We start from the raw sequence: 13265 nt of genomic DNA, 5'->3' as shown, positions 1-13265 counted from the left end.
TAAGCCTGTGCGCCACAACTACTGAGCCTGCACTCTAGAGCCCGCGAGCCACAACTACTGAGCCTGTGTGCCACAACTACTGAAGCCCATGCACTGCAACAAGCGAAGCCACCACAATGAGAAGCCTGCACACCGCAATGCAGAGTAGTCCCCGCTTGCTGTAACTAGAGAAAAGCCCACAGGCAGCAATGAAGACCCAATGCAGCCAAAAATAAATAATTAATTAAAAAAAAAAAAGAAATACATAAGGTCAATATAGCAAAGCGGTTCAGAGCACATGCTTTGCATTAGTTCCTCTGGCTATTGTTACAAATTACCACAAATTTGGTGACCTCAAGTCTGCAGTTTAATGATGAGATCTATTGAAACTACAGTTTTTCTGTTACAGCTGCAGGCATTAATAACTTTCAAACTCAGGAAAAATGCTTTGAGTGTTTTTTTTTTAATACTTTAAAGATATGAAATAATGTGAAAGATATTTTAACATAACTTCTATTTGGATATATGTATCTCAGTATAATTAATTTATACAGCTTAAAACCAAGTACTGCACTAATAGAATATATGCAATAATAAATTGAATACTAAGTTTTCATTTTTGTATTTTTTCCTTTCTGCTGGAAATTATAATTCATTCTGCCATGAAAAATGAATCTTGGACAAGACATTCAAGAATCTAAACATGAATACAATCTTATAAAGAACATCTATCTTGTCCTCTTAGACAGCATAACAATTATATCTGCAAGAATTGTTACCAAGGCTATTGCCCCAGAATCATACTCCTGGCCCTCCCTCCAGGTAAATTTGCAGAAAACCACAGCTAACCATATCCTCTAGCTGTGTTCACAGCACAGGAACAAGAGTCTCCCTATAAGAAAACTGGTGCAAGCTGGTTCAACTTCAAAAGTGGGACAAATATCGCCCTGCACCTCATTACCATCTCATTGTAATAGTAAGACCCCTGTCTGTCTGCCCATGATGCTTCAACCTGCTTCCAACCCAGATGCCAGAGGATCATACAAGGACAGAAAAGAGGTGACACCCCAGTTCCAGGAAGAACCCGCCTATTCCCAGAAGACCAATGCATACACTTCCCCCTCATTAGCCTTGCCCTTAAAATCTTGCCTTAATTGTCAGTCCCCTGGGCAAGAAGTTGATTTGTGATTAAGATCCCACTTCTCCATTCTCCGGCCATTGAATAATGATTGTGCTGCTTCAGTCTCAACTTTGGTTTCATTTTTGGCTCTGCAAACCCAAACAGAAAAGAACCTTCCTTCCCCAAGAGGCAGGGGCTTGGCCAGGCTAGGGTTCAAGTAGGGGATCATAAGACCTAATTTGGTAACAGAATGACTAACCACTTAGTCTATTTTAGCTTGCTGTTGGCATCTTTGTTTATTTCTTTAGAGCACTTATCACGATCTTGTTCATTTATGTGTTTATTTGTTTATTATCTATTTTTCACTATTTGGATGTAAACTAAATATGAAGCTTTGTCCTATTTACTGCAGGATTCCCATCACCTAAAATAGCACCTGGCTCAGGGAAGGCAGTCAATGAATATTTATTGACTGGACAAATAAATAAATCAAGTAATTAATTAAAAGAAATCAAGAGTATAAATTTTACCAGAAATTTTGTCAAAAAATTCTGAAGAGTAAAATACAATAAAGACTGGTAAATGTTTTGTCCTTATAAAAGTCTATTTTTATTAAATCATTAATATGTCTTCATTTCATAGATATTTTCCATAATTATTGAGATATATGTAAGTACTTCAAATGGGCAATTTTCCTTTCTTATTTATGTACCATTTTAGCCCACAATATTACACAAAGATTATGAGATATATCACATTTAGGAAGTTTGCAATAAAACTCTAAGAGAGAAAACAAAAAGAATGAACAGAGATGGGTCTTTTTTTTTAATGCTGTTTTTTTCTATATAAAAAGGATCTGAGCTTGTAAAGAATATGTTCAAGATATTTATGTTTTATGTAAAAACAGCAAAATCGTTAAGCCTTCTACTTCAAACTATACACATTTATCTAAGATTCAGAATTTCTACTAAGCTTACAAAATCATTTGTCAAACCAAGCATTACCTCTCAGTCTTCAGGTTAGTTGGTAGACTAGTTAAATGAGTGACTATACATAGAACTTAATTTTTCTGATCCCAAGAATCACGAATTGTCATTTGCCAAATATAAGTTCTGTTTTGACATGTTAATCTCACAGCATAATGTGTATTATTATTCTCCTTATTGGTAAGAAGCAAGATAAACTAATAAAAAGACATTAAGCTGTCCCTTGTATAGGATAATCAAAATGTTAAATATATTTCAGGTGTAAAAATCGACAGGTTTTCAGAACCTTCCTACTGCCAAAGCAACACGGTACAGATGTGCCTGGCAGTCAAGTGGCCATTAGAATTGACCTCTGTTACTGTGGTAAAATGCAAAGAACTCCAATGTCACTGACTAGATATGGTTATCAAAGTTAGGATTATTAGCTGGAACATTCAGTCACAGCACAGGAACTGACACTTTTTGAAAAGAGCCCAAGGATCCTGTATATTACATGTCAGTCTAGGTCAAAATTAGGGCAATCCAAATGCATCTACTTAAAATATGCAAGTTTATTGTCCTTCTAAAATTGTCAAGTTCCTCTTATTCATTATTGGATTACAGAGAAAAGTAGGCAGACAGCCTCTGCCTCATGCAATTTAAAGTAAAACTCTTGACTCTAATTAGACACTCCTTAGGTGGCTAAGTCACGGTGGATTTATATTGCCTTAATCAGTAAACTATAAAAAAAGACAAAAACAGGGATATTTTTCATTTTAGCACTTCATTTGTCGCTTGTGGAAGGTGTATTTTTATCATTAAAGTTTGATTTAAAGTGAACCTGAGTTGAATGAATAATCTTCTCATGCTGTCCCCAACCCCTCTAAAAGACAGGAGAGACCATCATGCATTACTACTCATGCTGTAAATAATTTTAGTCCGTTTCTCTACTTTTATTTTCTCTACTTCCTCCCTCTGATTCACTCTGTACTCCACCACCATATTGATTCTCCTAAAATATCTTTTTTTTTTTTTTTTTTGCAGTACGTGGGCCTCTCACTGTTGTGGCCTCTCCCGTTGCGGAGTACAGGCTCCGGACACACAGGCTCAGCAGCCATGGCTCATGGGCCCAGCCGCTCCGTGGCATGTGGGATCTTCCCGGACTGGGGCACGAACCCATGTCCCCCGCATTGGCAGGCGGACTCTCAACCACTGCGCCACCAGGGAAGCCCCTAAAATATCTTTTTATTCACATTATTCTTTGGCTCAAAAGCATCTCCTCTTATCCCTTCAGGATTTTATCCAAGCCCCTTCACCTCACATTTAAGGCCTTGAATTTCACTACCTTTTGGGATCCACAGCTCCTCTGTCATGATTACCTGTAAACTAAACCTGCAGTAGTGACCCACTTAATGTTCCTCTCATCCTCTTTCTGGAGCATGTGCTTTTTGGTGTTTTGTTTTTTTCTCATGGGATTCCTGGTGCTGAAATATACTCCCCTCCCCTTTAACATTCTTTCTTTAAGATCTAGCCCAAATACTACCTCCTTCACAAAACAGTTCTCTGAGAATCCCCAGATAAAGACACCTCTGCCTTCCTGTGTATTCTCATTACACAGACATTCTCCATTAATCATGTATTTCTCTGGGCCAGCTTTGAACTTATTAAATTAAATGCTGCAGAGCCTTTATATTGAGTTGGCCAAAAAGTTCATTTGGTTTTAAGTAAAAATAAAAGACACATTTTTCATTTTCACCAAGACCTTTATTGAACAACGTATTCACTAACCAAATGAACTTTTTAGCCAACCCAATATTTTGGGGGAGTTTATATTATCTCCAAAGGTAGATTATAAACTCCTTGAAGGCAGTAGTCATTTCCTAACATTTTTTTTAATCTCCTATGATAGCTAGCACAGTGTCCTTCATATAATAAGCATACAATTAATGTCCCTAAATCAAGGATTTTTTAAATATTTGAGAAGCAAACTGTATATATGAGGAAACTGAGGTCCAGAATCATTAGTAACTCGCCTAAAAGTGACTAGCAGCCAGTCGAAGATTGTTTGCGTGATTATTAAAGATGCTTTTTACTTATACCGAAGTTATATTATTTCATTATTGATCTGTTGTTCTAAGCCAAGTAATTTATGAAACTCACTGATCTTAATAAAGTATATGCATATATGTTTACATATTATATATAATAACATATAAGTATTTGTAAATAAAAATAGGTATAAACAAAGTTTCTCTGCAGATATTATTTCAAGGGTGACTCTAAAGAACTCAATTGTAATATAACGTCAAAAACAATATGCAAGAATCGTGAGGACAGTGGGAACATTGATCTTTTTAATGAACTTTGAGTGACACGACCAATATTCCAGTGAGAACCAAGTATTACGAAAGTCTCCAATGTCCTGTTAAATCTTATGTTCTACCATATAACACTGTAAACAAATAACTGTAAGTCCACATTTTCCACGAAGGTGGATTAATAGCTCAATTTAATTCCTGTAATACTTATAATGTAGTGGACAATTGCAAGTTCAATTTTATAATGAAGGTTTTAATAAGTCAGTATTTGGAAAACATGTTGAAATAATGTTACTCAAGAAATAAAAATTAACAAATATTTTAAAATCAACAGTAACTTGGGCTCTGGTTAAAGTTAGCTTGACGTACATTGGATTTATCCTTTTAAATAAATGTTTTGTCTCTGGGCAGTTTGATACACATTGTCACTTACCATCTTTCAGGATGGTTTCTCGCTCTGTGCCATCTATCTTCTGCCGGCCAATTAGGAAACTGGTGGTGTCAGCAAAGTAGATATAATTGGTTTCTGCATGAAAATCTAAAGCACGAGGGTTTACCAGATTTTCTATGGGGATCATGTATTCATCAGCTATCTTGGTATTCAAGTCCATTCCTCTAACAATTCCTGGGCGTCCTTTCCCATAAAAGAGGAACAACTCATTCTTTGGTCCTGCAAAAGAAAGATTACAAACATAAACAACCGATGCTGCCTAATCTTCTTTACCCTGCATAATGCCACTGTTTAATTAACTGGCACAATTAACATTTTTTTAAATTCAGTACCAAAAATTAAACCCTAAAATATGCCAAATGCATCTCGATGCAAGAAGGCCAGCTAATTGCGTTACTTTAGTTAAAACAGAAATTACTTCTGTGAATAGGTTATATTTAGTTAATTATTCTTTTGCCTGTAACTGTATAGCAAAAACAAGACAGATCCTTGGATAACTTATAACTGTAAAATGGAAATTTATTAAAACATCTGGCACATTTAATCTTACAATTCATTACAATCTATCTAACATATCTGTAGATACTAACTGTAGCATTCATTATGTTTGACAGTGCTAAAAACTTCAGAATACTTAAAACACACCCCCTCCCTACTCAGAGTTTTCATCTACAGACTGTCAGAAGCAAACAAAAAGAATCACACAGTATCACATAACTTGCATGTGAATATATTATAGTTTGTATAAACGTGATTTTTTTTTTTTTAAGAAATGAAATAAAATGCCAGTTACAGTGTCACTTCTTTCTTCATATCTTAATTAGAACGTTAGAGGCTGATGCTGTCTGCCGGTAACTCTTATGTACAACACAGCCTTTATCAAAAACTAAACAAAACAAAAAACTGTGTCCTGGGTTAAAATGCAAGAATCAAGGAAGCTTTTTCTACAGAATGAATGAACTCCTTCAGACTTTTATATGAAACTACATGCAAGGCTCTCGTATTGCTAGGGCACGTTACACTTAGTTTAGTGTACATAATTTTGAAAGGAATACTTCATATGGAAAGGAAAACATACTAGGTTTTATTAAGAAAACTGAGAATACATATGACTATTATATTTGGATAACCATACCATAGTGAGATTCTTAGTAAATTAAAATAATTACATTATAAAATTTGGAGGAAAAAAAATAAGTAATTACTCATTAGCTCAACACCCTCAGTGCAAACTATATAATCATTTTATATATTTTCTTTCTTGTTTTCTTTTAAAATTAGTGTTAATGAATATTAAATATATATAAATATTTACAAAATGTTAATATTTAAAGAATAAAAAATAAAACAAATCTCATGTACCTAGCATAGATCTTAAGAATATTTCCAGAACATTAGAATGCACACACATGCCCCAAACCCACCCCCCTTCCATCCCAGAGACATCCAGTATCTCTGGTTATATACAATAATATGGTTATTATGTTTACCATGCATTTTTTAGAAGTTTTGCCACGTATGTTGTTTGTATTTCCCAACAGTAGACTGTTTAATTTTGCGTGTTTGAATTGCATGTGTGCTATTAATTTTATTCTTATTACATACTTTATATTCATCTATGGTTGTTGCAGTATCATTCATTTTCATTGCTGTATTATATTCCTTGGTGCAACTATTTCAAATTTAATTTATCTAGCTATTTTTCTAATGCACACTAATATAGAAGAGAATATGTTTTGTATTCTTCTTTTATTACTAAACCTTAGCATTAAGATTATATTCTGTGCTGATCCTTTTCTTTCTTTCTTTTTTTTTTTTTTGGCTGTGTTGGGTCTTTGTTGCTGTGCATGGGCTTTCTCTAGATGCTGCGAGCAGGAGCTACTCTTTGTTGTGGTGGGCGGGCTTCTCACTGTGGTGGCTTCTCTTGTTTCAGAGCACAGGCTCTAGGCATGCAGGCTTCAGTAGTCATGGCACGTGGGCTCCGTAGTTGTGGCTTGCGGGCTGTAGAGCGCAGACTCCACAGTTGTGGCACATGGGCTTAGTTGCTCCATCGCATGTGGGATCTTCCCAGACCAGGGCTCAAACCTGTGTCCCCTGCGTTGGCAGGCAGATTCTTAACCACTATGCCACCAGGGAAGTCCCTGATCCATTATTTTTGCCTTACATTCCTTCAGTATGATCAATATAATATATGATATTTGCCAAATCATTCCTCAGTTGATTTTATCTTTCCACTATTATAACACTGAGATATGCTTTTTCCCATATCTCTTAGTATACATTTCCAGAAGTGGAATTACTGGGTAAAGAATATTAACATCCCTCTTTCTCACTACCCTCACAACCTCTCAGTGTCTACCTACTTGTTATTTTCTTTAAAGATACTACCGTACATTATTTTTTTTATTTTTTATTTTTTTGCGGTACACAGGCCTCTCAATGCTGTGGCCTCTCCCGTTGCGGAGCACAGGCTCCGGTCACGCAGGCTCAGCAGCCATGGCTCACTTGCCTAGCCGCTCTGTGGCATGTGGGATCTTCCCAGACTGGGGCACGAACCCATGTCCCCTGCATCGGCAGGCGGACTCTCAACCACCGCGCCACCATGGAAGCCCCTATCTTACATTATTTAAGAGTAGATTCATTTGAAAATTAACATTCCTGAGTATTCCCTACCAACATCATATGCATAGACACTTTTGTTTTTTAAAAAATTGGGATCTTATATATGCATTTTACTACTTAACTTTAAAAATTTAACAATACTTTGTTGTGTCATTAAAAGGTCTTCAAAACATTCTTTTCAATGGCAGCATCATGTTTCCTGCTAGAGAGGCAACATAATATGGTCAGCTACTTATGTACTGTAGGATATTTAGATTGCTTCTGGGTTTTTGTTATTATACATACATTTACAATGGATTTCTTTACTCAAAAGTGGGATAACTTGTTAAAGGATGTTATCAGTTTTATCTCTTTTGTATGTTATTATCAAATGTCTTTCTAATAGTGGTATCAATTTCCAGTTCTATTAGCAAGGCGTAAGAATGCTGGTTTCACCATATCTCTTCTTGCTAACATTTATTTTTGCTTGTATTTTTAATTGATGCTTTAATTGGTAAACCTGGCACAATACTTCATTGGTTTAATGTATGTGTGTATATGTGTATGTGCACGTGTGCATGTGTATGTATATTTTAAATAAGAATGGTAACTATTTTTCCCATTGTTTTATTCAGTCACTTTTTTCAATCATTCACTACCTGAAGTTTCTTCTAACGTGTTTTCCTATACCATAGACAATTGAAAACTAAAAACTACATTTCACAGACACCGATATAGCCATGGCTCTAGTTTTGATTTAAGTACCTAAAGTCAGGTGTACTAGCTTGAGTTTGGAATATAGAAATGAGACCACTTTTGTTGCTTCTGCTGGTATTTATCTGATGGAGAAACTGAATTTTTCCACATCAGTCTTCTTCCTTTCTGTATATCAAGAGACAAGGAAGAGGGTATCTTTTTGTTGTGCTGTGTTTTTTTTGTTGTTTTATTTTCCAGTATGACATATTATTTCTGGAGCTAATAGTTTTGGTGCAAACTTCCTAATCCCTAGATCTCAGCTAAGATGGTGTGTTTCTGAAACACCACGTTTGCCATTTGTGGCTTCCCGATGCCCTAACTTCTGATTACCGTAGGTGTTCCAGCTTAAGCCAGGCTAGTTTGTGGTGGTTTTGAGGAAAGTTCCCAAGACCCAGTCTAGAAGCTGCTGCTTCAGGCTTCTCAATGATTTTGTAAGTACCTATTTGTGTTTGATCCTTTCTGCTTAAAATAGCTAGAATTGTTTCTATTAATTTAAATGTAAATGTACCCCGATTGATCACTACATTAGGCATGATTGAAGCTTATGCAACTCTGATCTTATGTTTCTCCACCAAACGTGTGTGTATATATGTGTGTGTGTATATGTTATATATGTGTGTGTGTGTGTATGTGTACACATATATAAATGTACATACACATATATACACACACATGTATATATGTATGCATAAATGTGCATGACTGTATTTTTGCATGACATGCCATCACTTCCCAAGTGGTAACCAGAGCAGTTTAAAGGTTGGGTACACACACACACACACACAAAACTACCCCTATCTTGAGGCTTCTGACACAAAACCTTCAATTATCCAGAGGATTTCTTGAACATGAGAGCTGGTGTCTCTACATTCCTAGCATTTGATACAAAGCTGGACATAAAAAAAAGTACTAAAAGGCATGTATTTTATCACAGTTAAGTCTCTTGGGTTCTCAATTTAAAAATATTTGCACTATGAATTCTAACCACTTAGACTTAAAATTATAACAAATTTAGAGATCTCATTTCATAGTCCTCAGCAAGCATAGGATAAGAAAGCAAAAGAGATGGCAGGGCAGTGGTCAGAGAGGGAGCACAGACAAAAATAAATCAAGACAAAATATATACTGTAAAAAGCAGTCATCAGGGGCTTCGCTGGTGGCGCAGTGGTTGAAAGTCCGCCTGCCGATGCAGGGGACACGGGTTCGTGCCCCGGTCCGGGAAGATCCCACAAGCCGCGGAGCGGCTGGGCCCGTGAGCCATGGCCACTGAGCCTGCGCGTCCGGAGCCTGTGCTCCGCAACGGGAGAGGCCACAGCAGGGAGAGGCCCGCGTACCGCAAAAAAAAAAAAAAAAAAAGCAGTCATCATAATCTTAAAAATTATGGTATTTGTGGGACACCTAAAAACCAACAGTCTCCACATGGACACCATTTCTATGAGGGCCATTAAAACTACATCTGATTATGCGGACCCTGAGTAAACAACTTAATTAATTTTTGTGTAAAAATGTAAACTTAACCTGAGTAATGTGTGAAAAATATTTATTAGCTTATTTAAATAAAGAATAATTAAGTTATTCTAGCATATTTCAAAAATAAAACAAAGATATGTCCAACTACTAGATAACTTTTTAAAAAAATTGTTAAAGAGATTGATATTTAATTAGTATAGCTCCAGTTACTTGGAAAGTGAAATAATGAAAGGAATTTCATCCCCAATGCTGGATAAAGTGAAATATTACTTAATGTGGATTTTTGTTGGACTAAACACACCTATTACTAGAGGCAGCATCTTGGTTCAAAAAAGAGAAAATCTGGTTAACCGACGATTCAGGCTCATTAGATCATGAACATTCTTTAGGGAATTAAGGAAAGGATCTTCCTAAAAATCTTCCCTAAAGTACGGTTTCCAAAGATCCATAAATTTAGTGACTCTACAGCCCAATTAGGTTTCTCATTCACATTATCACCCACATACAAAAGAGAAAAAAAAAAACCAACTAAATACTGATTTTGAGAAAAATGGCTTGTACACATTCACAGGCAAATTTGGCCTGATGATGTCTCACGTTATTACTGATGTTGATGCTCCTAATTAATACTAAGAACCCTATTCTGAAGCATTAGCTGCTGGCAAATGTTTGATTTTCAATAACGTACTTTTGCATGACCTGCCATCACTTCCCAAGTTGAAGCCAGTCCTGCAGCGACAGGTCCGTGCTTTGTAACTGCTGCTGAGCAGACAGATGTGTGAACATCCCCCTGGCATTCCGTATGGATCCACTTCACATGCATGGCTTCTGACTACAACAAATGAAAAAGAGCATGCTTGAAATTCTCCAAAGACAAGATAATTATGTGCATCAGTATGTTGAAACTTTGACAGTGCAAGAGGAAATCCTAGCAAAAATCTATATACCCAAATATTTTGTATCATAATCAATTGGAAAAGAGTTTAAAACCCAAAAAAGAAAAGGTAGGGATTTGCCAAAATCCTCCTAAGTCTATTTTTTAAAAAAATTCTGAGAAGATAAAATGCTTTTATATTAACCTAAACTGTTTACATGTAAGCAAAATAAAAGTAACATGGTTTTTTGGTACATGCTTATTGTACTTTAAAAAATACACTTTTCTGGCAAATATAAAAAAAATACTGTTAAAATATCCTAGGTTAGGTAGTTAGGCAGAGAAAGGATTTCTTCTGAAATAATCTATTATATGGGCACCTAAATTAGGATAAATTTAGGTGCCCATATAATAGATAGGTGCTTCAGTGATTACCTTTATTGAAAAGTACTGAGATAAATTTTTTTCTTCAATTTTGAGTCCATTGCCATTTGGAGAACCCTTCCACAAAATGAATTTTGTGTGTGTGTGTGTGTATTTGTGTGTGTGACTATAATTGTCAAAAGGAGAAGGCTGAGTCTTCATGTGGAGGTTATGGAATAGAAGGCTGTTGTATGAGTGTAGACAGTGGAGAAGAAACAAAAATAGGAAACGTACTGTATGGAGAGGATGAAAAGAAGAAAGGTCAAAGAGAAAATGCTGTAGTAGGAATAATACCAGTAAGATTTTATGTATTACTGTAATTATATTTCTTTTCAATCACGACTTTCTTGGAATTGTCATGAGTAATATGACAATTTTCTTTTAATATTAAAACTTACATGCTTTCGAAAATTGTGCTATGTTCTTTTTGTATTCTGCATTCTCTAAATGAAAAGATAACTGAAATGTAGTTTAGTTTTTTGCACAAGAGTGTTGCTTTTATTTTCCAGTCTCATCCCATTTCTATACTAGATCACATCTCCTCTTACCTACTTAGCAACTCTCCAGTTTCTCACTGTCCTGTCTTCATTACTTTTGCTCTCTGCATTGGATCATGCCCATCAGCATACAAATGTGCCATTATTTCCACATCTTGGGGGGGGTAAAAAATCCTAATTTTAACCTTAATTCCCACAGCAATCCTTCAATTAGCTCCCCATTTCTCTGCTCCACCTAATATCAACACTTTTCAAAGTTATCCTCGCTCATTTTCTACATTTCTTTCCTTCCTATCTTTCCCAGATCCTTTCTATCCAGACATTCTCTTCACTGCAACCTGCTCTTGTCAGATCCCTATGAGTTTCATGCTGCTAAATCCAATGGCCAATTGAATTTAACAAGCTTCTTCTCAGTCTCCTCTTTTGGTTCTTCCTATTGTCTTTGACTTCTCATTGTTGGAGTGTCCCAGTGTGCTTTATTTGGAACTTTTTTCTTCTCCATCTATAGTTACTTCCTTGGTGACCACAACCATTTTCCTGGCTTTAAATGTCACCTATATGCCAATGACTCTCAAATTGTTTTGTTCAGCTTGGACTTGCCCCTGAACTTCAGACTTATATACTCAAATACCTCCTTGAAATCTCCACCTGAATTTATGACAGAAATTCAAAATAACATGTAAAAATTATACATTTTCTGTTTGCCCCCAGTCTGCTCCAAACTGAGTTTTCTTAATCTCAAAAATAACTCAATTATTCCAGTTGCTCAGCCTAATTGTCATCATCCTTGCCTCTTTTTAAATTTATACCCCACATCAAATCCGTTCAGAAATGCTGTTGGCTCTACCTTCAAATATATTCTGAGTCTAACTAGCTACTTTTCACCACCTTCACTACTACCATCTTGGTCCAATCCACCATCATCTCTAACTTTCCACCCTTGTCCCTGACAGCCTATTGTCAATATAGCAGCCATATTGATTCCTTTAAAAAGTCAGTCAGATTATGAGACTCTTCTGCTTAAGGCTTCCTAAGGACTCCCCATCTCACTAAAAGTATAAGCAAAGGTTTTTACAACTGTACGCAGGGCCCTACTTGTTATGGTCCTCCTTCATTTCTTCAGCTTAATTGCCTACTTCTCTTCCTCTTTTCACTCTGCTCCAGACCTATGGGTCTCCTTGTTGCTCCCTAAACAATCCAAGCATGCTCTTCCTCATGGTTTTTGTGTGTGCTCATCTTTCTACCTGCCTCTCTCCTCCTTGAATTACTTAAAGTCTTCATGCAATTTCATCTTCTCAATGGGACTTCCTCTGACCATCCAATATAAAATTGCAAACTACCCCCATTCCTGACACTCATCTGCTTTACCTTTTTCCATAGTGCTTACTATCTTCTAATAGAATGATAATTTACTTGGTTTTTTAAAATTATGTCTTCTTTACAACAATGTAAATCTCACAGAGGCAATGATGTTTTGGTCTGTTTTATCACAACTATGTTCTCAATGGACATAGGATAGTTCCTGGCACATAGTAAATGGTCAATGAATAATTGGTGAATTAATAAATCCTAATATAAAACCCTAATAAGGTTACCTACAGAATTCAAAATTTGAATTTCCTGTAAACACAATATGTATATGTGATAATACATTGCCTAAGCTGAATTTATGTTAATGGTTAGATAATTCTAAATTCGTTTTAATTTGAAGCACAAAAAGATGACGGACATTTGGGTGGTAGTTTTTGTATGTTACATTATTCTACATATGATTGAGCCTAAACTGTATTGATGAACAAGCATCACTAACC

General features: G+C 35.9%; 1 protein-coding gene across 1 annotated transcript in view; it reads right to left on the bottom strand.

Moving 5' to 3' along the window:
- Positions 1–13265, bottom strand: part of LRP1B (LDL receptor related protein 1B) — a 1457034-nt gene that overhangs the window by 778087 nt on the left and 665682 nt on the right. The window contains exons 10-11 of the mRNA XM_069540814.1: positions 10349–10492; positions 4816–5052 (exon numbers count right to left, since the gene is read on the bottom strand). Of these exons, the coding sequence (XP_069396915.1) occupies positions 4816–5052; positions 10349–10492 (381 nt within the window). The remainder of the gene's footprint in view (positions 1–4815; positions 5053–10348; positions 10493–13265) is intronic.

Source organism: Delphinus delphis, chromosome 7, assembly GCF_949987515.2.
Source record: "Delphinus delphis chromosome 7, mDelDel1.2, whole genome shotgun sequence".
Lineage (NCBI taxonomy): Eukaryota > Metazoa > Chordata > Mammalia > Artiodactyla > Delphinidae > Delphinus > Delphinus delphis.
Note: the sequence above shows the minus strand (reverse complement) of the source record. Positions and strands in the feature narration are given on the sequence as shown.